General features: G+C 35.4%; 1 protein-coding gene across 6 annotated transcripts in view; it reads left to right on the plus strand.

Annotated features, from left to right (window-relative positions):
• Nucleotides 1-1,326: 1,326 nt before the first annotated feature.
• kcnh7a (potassium channel, voltage gated eag related subfamily H, member 7a) overlaps nt 1,327-13,666 on the plus strand; it is a 60,383-nt gene continuing 48,043 nt past the window's right edge. For 4 of the 6 annotated variants that reach the window (XM_039689457.2, XM_039689458.2, XM_039689460.2 and 1 more), the window contains exons 1-2: nt 1,329-1,804; nt 3,302-3,532. In XM_039689457.2, the coding sequence (XP_039545391.2) occupies nt 1,729-1,804; nt 3,302-3,532 (307 nt within the window). In that variant the 5' untranslated portion in view covers nt 1,329-1,728. Of the gene's footprint in view, nt 1,805-3,301; nt 3,533-13,666 lie in introns of all 6 variants that reach the window. The other 2 variants (XM_039689462.2, XM_039689461.2) reach the window with 2 other exon arrangements.

The following is a 13,666-nucleotide window of genomic DNA, read 5'->3' on the forward strand; positions in this document are numbered from 1 at the left end:
AGCCTACTACTTTTGTTGCCAGCAGGTCAGCTCCATAATGCATTCGAATGCATGTTGTCACCACTAGATGCCAGCACTGATTTGTTCTCCTTTTATCTCTCCCTCGGCAGGGTTTTCCTCACATTTCCATGACATCAGAGGTCACTGAGACACATTAATGATATCTAAACAAACATTTAATTGCAGTAAACCAGTCAGCGTGCAAGTGAGTGAAAGTGCTGACGTGATTTATTTGTCTTACAGTTGAATAAACCTGAATATGGATAAGGCATTACATTGCTTTAATTAACATAATTCTATCTTTAGATAATTCTCAGAAGAGAGTGTATTTTAGTGGATCGACACAAACCTTATTGTTCTAGAATGCTAATAAAGAAGTAGTTCACCCAAAAATGAAAATTCTGTCAGTATTTACTCACCCTCATGTTGTTCCAAACCTCTATGTGTTTATTTGTTCTGCTGAACACAAGGGAAGATATTTGGAAGAATGTTTTAATCAAACAGATCTCAATCCCCATTGACTAGTATGTATTTTTTCCTACTATTGGTAGTCAATGGGGATTGAGATCTGTTTGATTAACTTTCTTCCAAATATCTTCCTTTTGTGTTCAGCAGAACAAATAAACACATAGAGGTTTGGAACAACATGAGGGTGAGTAAATACTGACAGAATTTTCATTTTTGGGTGAACTAACCCTTTAAGGCGATACTGTGTAGATATCAGTTGTCCAAATTTCTCTTTTAAACAAAGAAACGTTTGATTTTTTTTTTTCCCCCTTTAAATTTCCCTTCTTTCTATAATAACATCTCTTATTTCCTACTTCACCCGACTTTTTTTGTTTGCTTTTTTGTTGCTAATCTAGTCTTTTATTGAAAGTTAATAATTTGCTATGAAATATTGACCTAATTTACTTTCAATAAAAGAGTAGTATGAAGGCTGTATGTTATTTCATACAACACATTAATGTTGCATAAATTAGCCTAATGTGAAACCATCCTCTCTTTCTGTAAGTTTATTTAAAACTTTTTGAAGAACGCTGTCGACATTGATATCATATAAACGGGAGTATTTCCAGCACCACGGACAGTCCCAGATTTACCACACATGCGAATAAGCACTTTGAAGGGCCGAAACCATTTAACTATTAGTCTACTACTATCGTTTCATAAGCAATAAATTTACCATCGCATTTTATAAACGTTTTTTAATTGATAGATCTAAATCACACTGTAATTGACCTGTCTAATTTAGTCGCGGCTGCTCTTAAGTTCACTGTCATGGAAATCCTACGTGTTGTGTTGTTTGACGTTTGCAGATAGCGATCCGTGTGAACTGTGCCCTCCTCCAGGGCTTCTCTCGCGCAACACAGATACCGTTTCCTCGCGCATCTCCTTGCACAGTGTCGCGCGAGGGCCCCTCGCGGAGAGACGTCACTGCTGTCAGTTTGTGGCCGTTCGTCACATTTGTGGGTTTCAGTTCGATTGAGATGCTGCTCAAAGCAGAGCGCCTCGTTTTCTCGTCTTTCGTTTTCAACAACGACTAACTGCGAAGACCAAAACGGGAATGAATCACGGAAAACGACAATCTAGCGGTGGAAAGGAGGAGAAGACGTCGCCGGAATGATCCCCAAAGAGACGCGTTTCCTCGCGCTGCGCTCGTGAAGCTCATTCGAAGGATTCAAAGGGGCGCGCGATCGAGCGGGTCTCGCGCACAGCCTGCCCTCAATCATGCCTGTGCGACGAGGTCACGTCGCGCCACAGAACACATTTCTCGGGATTATTATCCGCAAATTCGAGGGTCAAAGTGAGTGCCACCTTCCAGATGTTGCAGTAATGTTTGTTTACTTCATTGCAACAATAAAAGCTGCATGTGGGGCGATTCAGTCGCTGTTTTGTTTGTGTGACCTCTAGATAGTGTGAATTTACCTCCACGCACTGACAGTACAACTTGTTTAATAATCCTTTTTCCGATATCCAAACTTAGAAATTGATACTTTGATTTATTAGTGCTGTACTATTACCGTTTCTCATTGATGTAAACATTGATTAGTTAAGTGGTTAACCGCGCAATAGATTGTAGATAGTGTTTGTTTGGACTCTTTCTCCATTAGACATTATAGGGAGGAAACAATCCATTAATGGTGTTCAGTGTTCGGCTAACATCATGTCAGCATTTGAAAAATGTGTGATTTGAGTCTTAATGTTTACTCGCACTACCACAGGCACTCATTTGAGTTGTCCACTGCCAAAAATCTTACTCTTCCATGTGTTACTGTCTCTGCAGTTTTCTCTCAACAAAACTGTTATAATAGGACAGTTTCTGTTAGACAACATGGAGGACACAAGCAAGCATAAAGGTTTTCTTTTGACTCAAAATAGGCGTAAGGTGTTAGATTGAGACCGTTTTGTGTCTATACAGTTGGTGACCACCATATGTGCAAAATGTTCCTTAATCAGGAATATTCTGGGTTCAGGTAATCTCATTCAGTGCTGATTTCCAAATTTACCATAAAATAATAATAATAATAATAATAATAATAATTGACAATTGAGAATTGAAAAGAAATGTTAGCCACTTATTTAATCTTGTTATTCATACTATTTGATCTGTAAATCTGTTTAAATAATCTTTATACTAATTTAAGGGTTTTAGGATTGCATTGTCATGGATACATTTGGAGAATTAGACAATTTTACAGGGGAAAAATATTTAAAAAATGTGTTTTCACACTAAAATCAAGCCAACAATTCATATTGTGTCTATACTTTTGAAACAATTAGACCAATTCACTTCTAATGTACTGTAAGGGGCTCGCTGTAATTCCGATTTTATTTTTTATTTTTTTAACAAAAGGACAAACAAAATGTAACCAACATTATGCCAAAAATTCTGTTGAATGAGATTAACATAGTGAACCCTGTATATTTTTTTTAATTGTTTCATGCTTTCATTTTTTCTTGATGCAGTGAGGTTTATTTCCATCCTGCACGGATGATAGGTTTATATTAGTTGTGTACAAATGCTAAAAAAAAGATGTTTGTGGTAATATCTTCATTAGTTTGAATAGCAGAATAGCAGTTTGTCAACAATCATGGTGTAACGGTATAAATTTCGGCCTAATTACTCAAATTTAGAGTCCTACATTTTCTAAGTACACACTGCCAAAAGCACAAGTGCTCCTAAGGCAGTATAAGTAACACTTTTATAAAAGCTTTAAGAATGGTTTACTATATCCTTTCACCTCAGCTCCCTTTACGTGGTTACTTTATCCCAATAACTCTTTTCTGCCCATTTCTACAGACAAGAGATTTGTCATAGCAAATGCACGCGTCCAGAACTGTGCCATCATCTACTGCAATGATGCCTTCTGTGAGATGACCGGGTTTTCCAGGCCAGACGTCATGCAGAAGCCGTGCACCTGCGACTTCCTGCATGGACAGCTGACCAACCGGCATGCTATTGCGCAGGTAGCACAGGCTCTCATGGGCTCGGAGGAACGCAAAGTGGAGATCACCTACCACCGCAAGGACGGTGAGTGTGTGAGCTTTACATTTTTATTGTATTTCAATGAACTTGAGAAAGTCTGTGGGTTGAGTTTACTAAATGTTACTCTGTACATTAATGTTTTGGTTAAAATAACCTCTGGTTAACTCTGGTGCTCTTTGCGTGTCAGTCAAAAATGATAGTTTTTTTTTTTCCAATTAAATTAATGTACTATATTTTAGTTTGATTATGCTTTTTATTTTAAGGGGTCATGAACTGGCTTTTTAAATTTTATTATATTGTCTGTTATTGTTGTCTGAGGTAAGCTTATGACGTTCGCTTGGTTTTTGCATTCAAACACATCAAAATGAATAAGTAATAGGCTATTTTGTACCCTAGTTTTGAGGCTAGCTCAAAAACGCTTGGTTTTTATGGGCGTCTCGCACTGAAGACTTGGAAGTAAACGCCCACTGCTGTGAGTGGATAACAGTTTTGCATATTATAATGAGTTTCAACTCACTCGTCGGTGCACTGGGGGAAATCGTTCTGGAAACGTCCAATGTTGTAAAATGGCAACTGGAATGATTCTTCCATACATGTTCGACCCAGAGTCCGTGTGTTGCACCATTCCTGTCAGATCCAATATAGACGGCACAGCACCGTTCTTTACTCTTAATCGGTCTGCAAATCCAGTCGTGTTTGCAAAACAAAACAAAAGTGGATCATGATAACCACAGATAAAACCAGTTATAGCCTATAAATTAGCTCCTCACTATAATGGCATAACTTTATGGTTTCTGTATTTTTTGTATGAAAAACAATAGCCTAACAGTTAAATACATTATTAAATACTGTACTTATATTCCATTAGTCATAATACATTGTCTACATTAATAATATTATACAATATGTACATATCCCACATTTCATGGTGCAGTTAATATTACTTGGCTAACCTTACAGTAAATCCATGGGAAGCTAAATGGATTCAGTATCAATTCAGATTCTGACTGGATCGTTGCACGCAGTGTTTCTCCTTTTTGTCAGCGGTGTTTCATCTGCCTTTAAACTGGTTTAAACTTGACATTTGTGTTTTTCGCTGAACTCAAGTGCTTCTCACTGGATCTCGTGAGCAAAACGATCAGAGGCGCGTCTGCGTGAGCTTGCGCTGCACTCAGTGCGCTGCCTTTTGGACTTTGACCCGAGCGGATAAATGCTCCGTGTGGCACGCGCGGTTTAAATGAGTTTCGTTCCGCTTTTGACGCATAAACATTATCGAACATTTATCGACCTCTTGATATCGTTTTATCGAGGAAAATTATATCGCGATAATTATCGTTATCGTTTTATCGCCCAGCCCTAATTGTTATATAATATTTGTTATGTTCTGTGGTAATGTTCATGGACTGCAATACTAAACCAGTCCGCTAGAAGCTGTGAGTGAGAATTGGCTGTTGATGGAAAAGTAAAGAGTAGTGATGGGAAGTTTGGTTTTCCGCGAACCGGTTCTTTCGGAATGTTCGTTTCAATGAACCGGTTCAAAAAAAAAAAAACGGTCAACTTCACCAGTTCTTTTACGTCCTCCTCACGTAATGACGTCAATTCTATAATCCCGGCGGATACAAAATACTTTAAATTAAAGGCATTTGTAATCATAACTTCAGTTAAATAATAGTACTCATCGTCATAATAATCTTGTATAAATTTCTTACTTTTACGTTTTGCAAACGAACCCTGTAGCCTACAGATGATGTGCAAACGTGGATGTTTTAAATGTCTTAAAGATATAAAGTGCATAAATGGTCTTCATCATTTTATTTGTTATTAAATAAACTTACATTTCGCCGAATTCGGCCCCTCATTTAAGTCCTCGGTTCACTCGTGCTGCCGGCTCATGTATGAGCACATCATCAGTTGGCCGACAGAAAGTTCTGTTTTAGAGACGATGCTATCACGCATGCGCAGTATCTCCAGCTCATCGGTTCTCCGTGTCAAACGTGTCCGAAAGAAACCGTTTTTGGTTCTGTACTGGTGATTCAAGAACTGCAACAACCGGTTCTTGACTCGAGAACTGTAGCATAGGCCTGTGTGTGCTTAATAATAACAGTGTTTAATAATATGTGATGTGAAAATATGTGAAAAACAGTGTTTAATAATATGTGATGTTTTAACGCATTATAAACATTTACTTAGCAGTGCACCACTAAAATCTTGGTATCAAAGATTTATATGAAATTTATAAGAAATTAAATGAGCTGTTCCAGAAAATATTATTTTAGTATAATAATATTAAATGTTTAGTTTGACAGTTTTACAATCTATACTTTGTGTTTCCAAACTTTAAAATAATACAGTAAAAATAAAGTAATTAATTATGTAACATGTTTCCAATATGTTTTATTTTGTTACACTTAGCCAACTGATGTTCAGCTAAATACTTAAGAAACGTACTTTCATCCCTCAGAAAAAAATTGCACGCATGCTCAACTCCTCGATTCTCAGTATGTCAAACGTGTCCGAAAGAAACAGTTGCCGGTTCTGTACTGGTGATCCGAGAACTGTTGTACCTGTGCGTTCGGTAGTACACGCATGCGCAGTATCAGCTGCTCGTGCTCATCACTTCTCTCTCAGCACCAACATGTTTCAGTTCAGTGAATTAATGGAGTTACTGGAGTAAAATATACTCCGCGATATTGGTTTATTTTGATTTGGAGGTACTGTCAGGCATGTCTGAAAGTGAGTAACTTTATTAATTTGTGGATCAGCGCCGATGTAACTTAAGACGCGAACTGTTTTGAACGATTTTAGTGTACTGGTTCGACCGGTTCACAAAAAAGAACGATTTGTTCACGAACTGACCATCATTAGTAAAGAAAAGAAGTAGTAAAGTAAAGCGATGACTGTTGTAAACTACTTGTCTTCTCTTCTTGTTTATTTCTTTCATTACGAGTCCCAACATTACAATCAATTCCATATTTATCATTGTATATTCTGCATAATTGGATGTTTTTAAATAAACACTGACAAAGGGGCTGGACAATATGATAATATATTAGAAGTGTAACAATACCCTCATGTCACAATTCGATACATATTACGATACTGAACATTACGATACGATATTATTGCGATACTCCAAGACATAAAGGGTTAACAAAAAATGTACTAAATGCTAAATTTGATATAACATTGTGGGTTTAAATGAATAGGCTTGGACTTGTAACCCAAGGACAATGGTGACACCAGAATAACAATATTCATGATTCTGAAGCTGAAAATACTGAATAATTTTAATATTCGAATATTCTTGCACTCTGTCATTGACTAGATATATTTCAAATAAATGTTATGTAACATAAGACATTTGGCATTATCAGGACCCACAAATATTCCCCCATTGCATTATTATACATTATAATCAACATTATATATAGTAGTTTAATGTAGTATTGACACTAAAAATCTGAAAACTTGAATTATTTCCTCACACAGTAATTTTTATTATGGGGGATCTATCCACGATACATATTGTCACATTTTTGTATTGCAATATATTGTGGCACCATGATATATATATATATATAATTATATATATATATATATATATATATATACACGTGTATATATATATATATATATATATATATATATATATATATGAAGAGTTCAGATGCAAAAGCCTCTAAGTGCCATTTGAAATTTTCTTCTAGAATGATCATTTTTATCAAGCTTGTATATTTAAGTTCAGTAATTTCACTTAATTTGCGTTGATAATTACCTATTAATTGTTATTTAAGTGAAATTACTGAACTTAAATATACAAGTTTGATAAAAATCATCATTAAAGAAGAAAATTTCAAATGGCATTTAGAGGCTTTTGCATCTGAACTCTTCATATATATATATATACGTATATATATGTATGTACAGACAAATTTGCTTTATGTATTTCATTGAAATCAGGCACATATAAATGTCAGGAAACACGATTCCTGGCTGCATGTCAATATCCATGGATCAATGGATCTTTGGTAAGTTGTAAGGAACACTATATCGATTCCAATCTTTAGTTTAAATTGATAATCGTTTGTTTTAGTCACGTTTTCACAGTTTCCCTTATTAAATCCAGTCACGCAACAGCTCTTTTGCCATTTGGCTGAGGGGGTGTGTGCCGGCGGGAAAATGACGTCAGTACATATCCTCCATTGGCAAATCAAGCGAACACAATTGTTGCAAAATAAAATATAGCTGGTTCCTATATTCATTATATGTTATTTTTTTTAACTGTCGAGTCAGCCAATTAAAAAAAAAAGAAAGGAGAGAGTATTGATCAGGATATATAGGGCATGTATGTTCTGAGAGAGAAAATAAAATTAATTGATGATGAGTGCCTGGAAATAATATTAATTAATATGTTATAACATTTCTGGTCGTAATCTGTTTTTAGAGCAAATGCTGAAAGTTTTTTCCTGCCAAGATAATTTCTTCCGCATTTAGCATATTGAATCTCTTGTACAACCAAGCTTACTTACAACAGAACAAACAGGCGCCCTGTCCACTCACTGAGAATTCTCTCATTTAATAATATGTTCAACTCAATATTCATTCTTCTTATTCTCAATATTCTCAATATTCTATACACTTCTTTTATTCTCCCCATCTATCAAAAGTTGATTCTCTAAAGAACTATAATAGGGGGCTTTATCTGCATGTGCAAAGTCTTAACGACAACCATACACTCACTCGCAATTGAAAGTGTAATCTTGTAATAGTGCGTTATCTAAACAGGATATAATGCATTAGACTAGAGCCATCATATATCATTAATACCCTTTAAAAATTCAGTAGCAGTTTAAGAGTCTTTTTAATAGTTTCTAACTGAAGTGGTACATTTCATTCATATAATCATGTCAATCAATGCTAGCAGCATAAAAAGCATCTGCAATTTATCTGACATCCGTTTTCCATAATAAACTCCCTGGCTTTTCTTCATAGTTATGTCCCAGGGGTAACTTTGAGCTACTGTTTCTAGACCTCACTTTATTGTCAATAAAATCTGTCAACTCTGTTCTGAATGCTTCTTAGATATCATAAGAACTAATTGACAAGTCATTACGCTGATTTCCTCCCTAGAGACCGCATATAAATTCACTTCTCTCTCTGAGGTGTAAATGAGGCTGCTCTCCTCTTGCTGAAACACAGCACGTTCTGGACCTTCTCTTTATTTATTTTTTATTGTGATTTTAGTGGCTTCTACTGTGAATCCATTAAACTGTGAACGATGAGCAGGTGCATGCAGAACGCCTCTTCATTTTTTATCCTTCTGTTCAATAACTTATAAAAGAAAATAAATATTAAAATTAGAGTTTAGTATCCTTATGTATTTTTAAATCTTTTTAAGCTTCACTTGTTTATATGTTTTTGGACTTTCATCTATATGGACTGGTGCATTTGTCTTATCCTAACGCAAGTTCTATTGTAATGTATATGTAGGCTATATCTATGTGTAACAGCTTCTTGGCTTCATTTTGTCCATCAAGAATTGATTGGACCATTGGATGGTTTGCTGTTGTTGCAATCGTACGTGAGTGACAGATTGTCCCATTATGATGCAGTGAGAAATGTCTTATCAGTTAATCATTACTCATAATCATTATTTTGATTTAAATCTAAAAGGGCACATGAATTAAGAAAAAGTATGATGTGCACTGTATAGATAAATCATTTATAATAAAAACTACAATATTCCATTAAAAAAAAAAACTACAACAAAAAAAAAAAACAGGAATTGTCCATTTTGATTTAATGGTGACTTGAAACCAGAAACGCGTTTCTTTTTGAAACTGGATGCCATGTAACATTCAAAATTATTCACTTTTAAACTAAACATAATCTGTAAGTGAAAACCAGACCCACAATGTCACTTAATTTCTATTTGAATAAAGGATAAAGCCTGCTAAACTTGTTACATTTGCTATACTCATCACATAGTATTCATGAAAATTAGGTTTTGAATGTCAAATTGTGAGTAAAAATAAATTTAAGAAAAATTACATTTAAAAAATCATTTTGCTGCTCTTATTGCAAAATATTAACTAGCATATTTCAGTTTAAATCTAGCTAATTATCACTCATTCATGTTGATATATAAATTAAATTATAATACTGAAGTAAGAAATTATTGAATTTGAATTTTGCACAAAATATTGTACAAATGGGTGTAGAAAATATAACTTTAAATACTTAATGCCATTGTGCATATTGAGCCCTATATACAGTAAAACTGTTTTTTTTTTATTTATTAGAAAAGGGTTCTTTGCTGAACCTGGAAGTTGCTGCTAAATAACACTGAATAACCATTGAGTGTGTGGTCATATTAGATGATTCCACCCCGCTTATTCCATTACACACACACACACACACACAGTTAGGTGCTCATGAGAATGGGTCATGCCTTATTTAGCATTTATATTGCAGTAGAATGTGATAGCCCTGCATAATTCTTCTGAGACTTCCTGTCTGAGCTTTGGCACTATTATCCTACACTGCTGTCTTGGCAAATTCCCTGCTCCAAAGGATTTCATTCAACAAGAATAAAATAAATAATGCAATTCAGCTAAACCCATTTCTTGCAGCATTTTTGCATTCAGCTTTTGTACATTTTCATGTTGCAAATACATTATACACAATCCTCCTCTCTTCAGGGTGCTCTTTTTGTTCTGTATGTAACATTTAACTAATTGTGGTTTCAACTCAAGCTGTTCTTGAATAAGTCAATTAGTCTTTTAAAAATAAATTAATTGAGATTGTGTTACAATAGCAAATACACACTCATTTATACACCTTACTAGTACTTGCCTTCTGAACTGCCTAAATTCTTTGTGATTTAACAAGGTGTTGGAAACATTCCTCCAAGGGCACACATCCATGATCCACACTAATCTTCTGTTCCACCACAACCCAAAGAAACTCTATTGGATTGAGATCTGGGGACTGTGGAGGCCATATGAAAATAGTGAACTCATTGTCATGTTCAAGAAACCAGTTTGAGATGATTTGAGCTTTGTGACATGGCACATTATCCTGTAGGAAGTAGCCATCAGAAGATGGGTACCGTGTGGTTATAAAGGGATGGACATGGTCAGGAACAATACTCAGGTGGACTGTGGCATTTACAGTTTTTTTTTTTTTGTGTGTTATTGCTTAAGCACAATTTTGAAAGCAGAGCCCGTTTTGTCTAAACACTAAACACAATTAGCACAACCTACACCAAAGTAGCACAACATTTCAGATCATTTGCAAAATGGAACACTTTTCAAAACTATACACAACTTATTCAATTTTATTCAATTATTTTATGACTTATTCAGACTTATTATACAATATTTTGTAAAAACACACACATTTCAGATGACTTCAATCTTTTTTAACCTGTTACACACTGCTGCTAACATAAAATACTTTTAGCAAGTCTAATTCTCAGTGATTAGAGTACTGTAAATGAAGTACACAGAAAGTGCAACTATACAATAGTTCAGCAAACATTACACAAGACCAATGCTGGAGACTGAGGAAAATATCATTGATTTCTCTTCATATATGTAAGTCGGTCCCAGTTGTTGTCATGCTACTAGTAGTGTGCATAACACTATCTGAAAAAAGGCAAGTGAACATACCTGCTGCGTTTATATAGTGCTTAAACCTGATTGGTGTGTCTACAATTTAGCAATCGCGTGTGTGTGCACCTGATGGCTGTGTTTAACAGATTGGCTCATAGGTGTGTTAATTTGACAGTCAGTGCTTTGGAATTGCAAGGAAGTGACATCATGATATACTGCTGTGTCTGATGTATACAAGTGTGTTTAGTGTTTTGCTGTGTGTCAAATCACTGTGTGTAATGTTTTGCAAATAGTGTGAAGCTGACAATGTGCTTACAGTTGTGCAAATCTAGCCTTGTGTTTTGCTCCTCGAGTGAAAGGTTTTGCTAATTGTGGGAAAAGTTTAATTTTATTGTGCAAGCAATCGTAAAACACCATTACACCAGTAGCAGCAGCCTGAATAGTTGATACTAGGCAGGGTGGATCCATACTTTCATGTTATTTATGCCAAATTCTGACCCTGCCATCTGAAGGAGACTTTCTATCAGTTCGACCCAGTCTGGCCATTCTCAACGCAATGGGAGGGGAGTGCGGTCCAGGGCTCTGAACTCGGTTCAAGGAACGAAAACCGGAAACAAATACAATTTTAACAGGAATGAAAACAAAAACAAAATAATTTTGAATCTTTCTAAACAGAAATTTTTATTTGAAATGACCATTAACCGGTTAATGATTTTGTTAATATTTTAATTTGGCAGTGACCGATCATGAATTGAGTTGTACAGCATGTGATGTTGACGCTGTACAGATTAGTATCAGGCAATAGCAAAGCTAGTATTGGACCCTTACTTGCATGTTGTGTCAGACATTAGGAGACATTAGGAGTTTCCAGAGGAAGATGGACTTTATAAAGGCTTTGAATGATCCCATTTTGGCGATAATGAATAAAAAATAACCACAATCACAACTATCTTACTGTATAAAAACTTTATATGTAGAAACAGCCAACACAAACATTAAAATGGCTTTGTACAGATTGAAAATGAATTATAGAATAATACATTATATTTATAATAATTACGTTTCGGCTGCAGACTAATAACAAACATAAATGCATTACATTGCAAGTTTATGTAGGATATGTTCATGAATTAGATTAAGACAAGGCACATTTTGTAAAACAGATGTACAATAAGATCCATGACCGTCATGACGACGATGATAAATTGAATTTTCAATAACCACTGAAAACACACCGGATCATGACCGCTACGTATGTCTTGAAAAACTATTATAAATTCTGTATTAACTTTTCATATAGTATTTTCATACAATGTTTTAAATTGAATTGTGTTATGAATTGTGACCTAGTGTAATTTTTGAGGTTTTTGTTTGTGGGTTAATAAATGGTCTTTACACTTGACTGTAAATGTTTGGAAAAGAGTGACCCATGACTGTCTTTTATTCTTCGTGCTGCACTCACTAACGAACATATGCTGTCATGTTGCCCTGCAGGCCGCTCTATATGATTAATGAGCTGTGTTTCTTAACACACAGCTCCACCAATCAGCACACACCTCCATGTACCAGTCACTTTAGAGACTGAACAAAACCATGTCAAAGGCTGTATGCTTCTAGTTTAGAAATGAGGCGATGAATGGCAAATAATGAAGATCTGTTCAAACATTTAAATTCCGTTCCAACATCTGGCTCAATTATTCACTTCTTTCCAAATTCAGTTCCTGGAGAGAGTAGGAGACATAATCATCGGGATTTACTTCTTAATGAAATTGGAATTATTCGCATGTGTGCCTCTGTATCTTGTATTTTAATTCTATGAAAATTAAATCTGTCGATACAGATCCTCTTTCTATTATGAGCAGATTAAAAGTTACAGTTTCACTTTGGCACAGACAGAAGAGAGAGGAGGACACGCGCGCACACACACACAGACAGAGGTATTTATAGCTCTTGTGCTTTTTGGTATGTTTAGAGTCTCTGCTCAGGGGAACAGAGACAGACTCCACTGCTGTACTGTTAATCGATAGCAATATAGCAAGAGCAAACCCCTTCAGCACTAGATTATTATTATTATTATTATTAATACCAATAATGAAACATGCTTTGTCAGATTATGAATGCTTTTAGCACTCTGCTAAAAGAGCAAGAATATTAAAAGTTCGAAACGAAACACTGATTCGTTTTATTCCCATCAACACTTTATGGCAGACTACAAACCTTGTCTTGTTACCATGAGTAGATTTAGATTTCATTCCCATCATGTGTTCTTTTGTTCATTTTTTCCGCTCCTCATTTGTGTTCATTGGTTTGAGCTGTGTTCTATTAATGATCCTTTTTTGTGTTTGCCATATAAGTTGATCCCTTACGTTCATTTTCTGTTCGGTCTGTGTTGCTACAGTATGTCACTGTATTTAGTGTGTGTTGCCCTTCCTGTCTGATTATTATTTCTATCACCATTATTAAACTTAGTATTGAAACTTTATTCTTCATCTTCGTCTGCCTTTCTGCAACCGCCCGTTACATAGTCCTACAAGACAACATGCCACATTCATTTGTCTCACCC

Source organism: Pimephales promelas, chromosome 8, assembly GCF_988280905.1.
Source record: "Pimephales promelas chromosome 8, fPimPro1.hap1.1, whole genome shotgun sequence".
Taxonomy (NCBI): domain Eukaryota; kingdom Metazoa; phylum Chordata; class Actinopteri; order Cypriniformes; family Leuciscidae; genus Pimephales; species Pimephales promelas.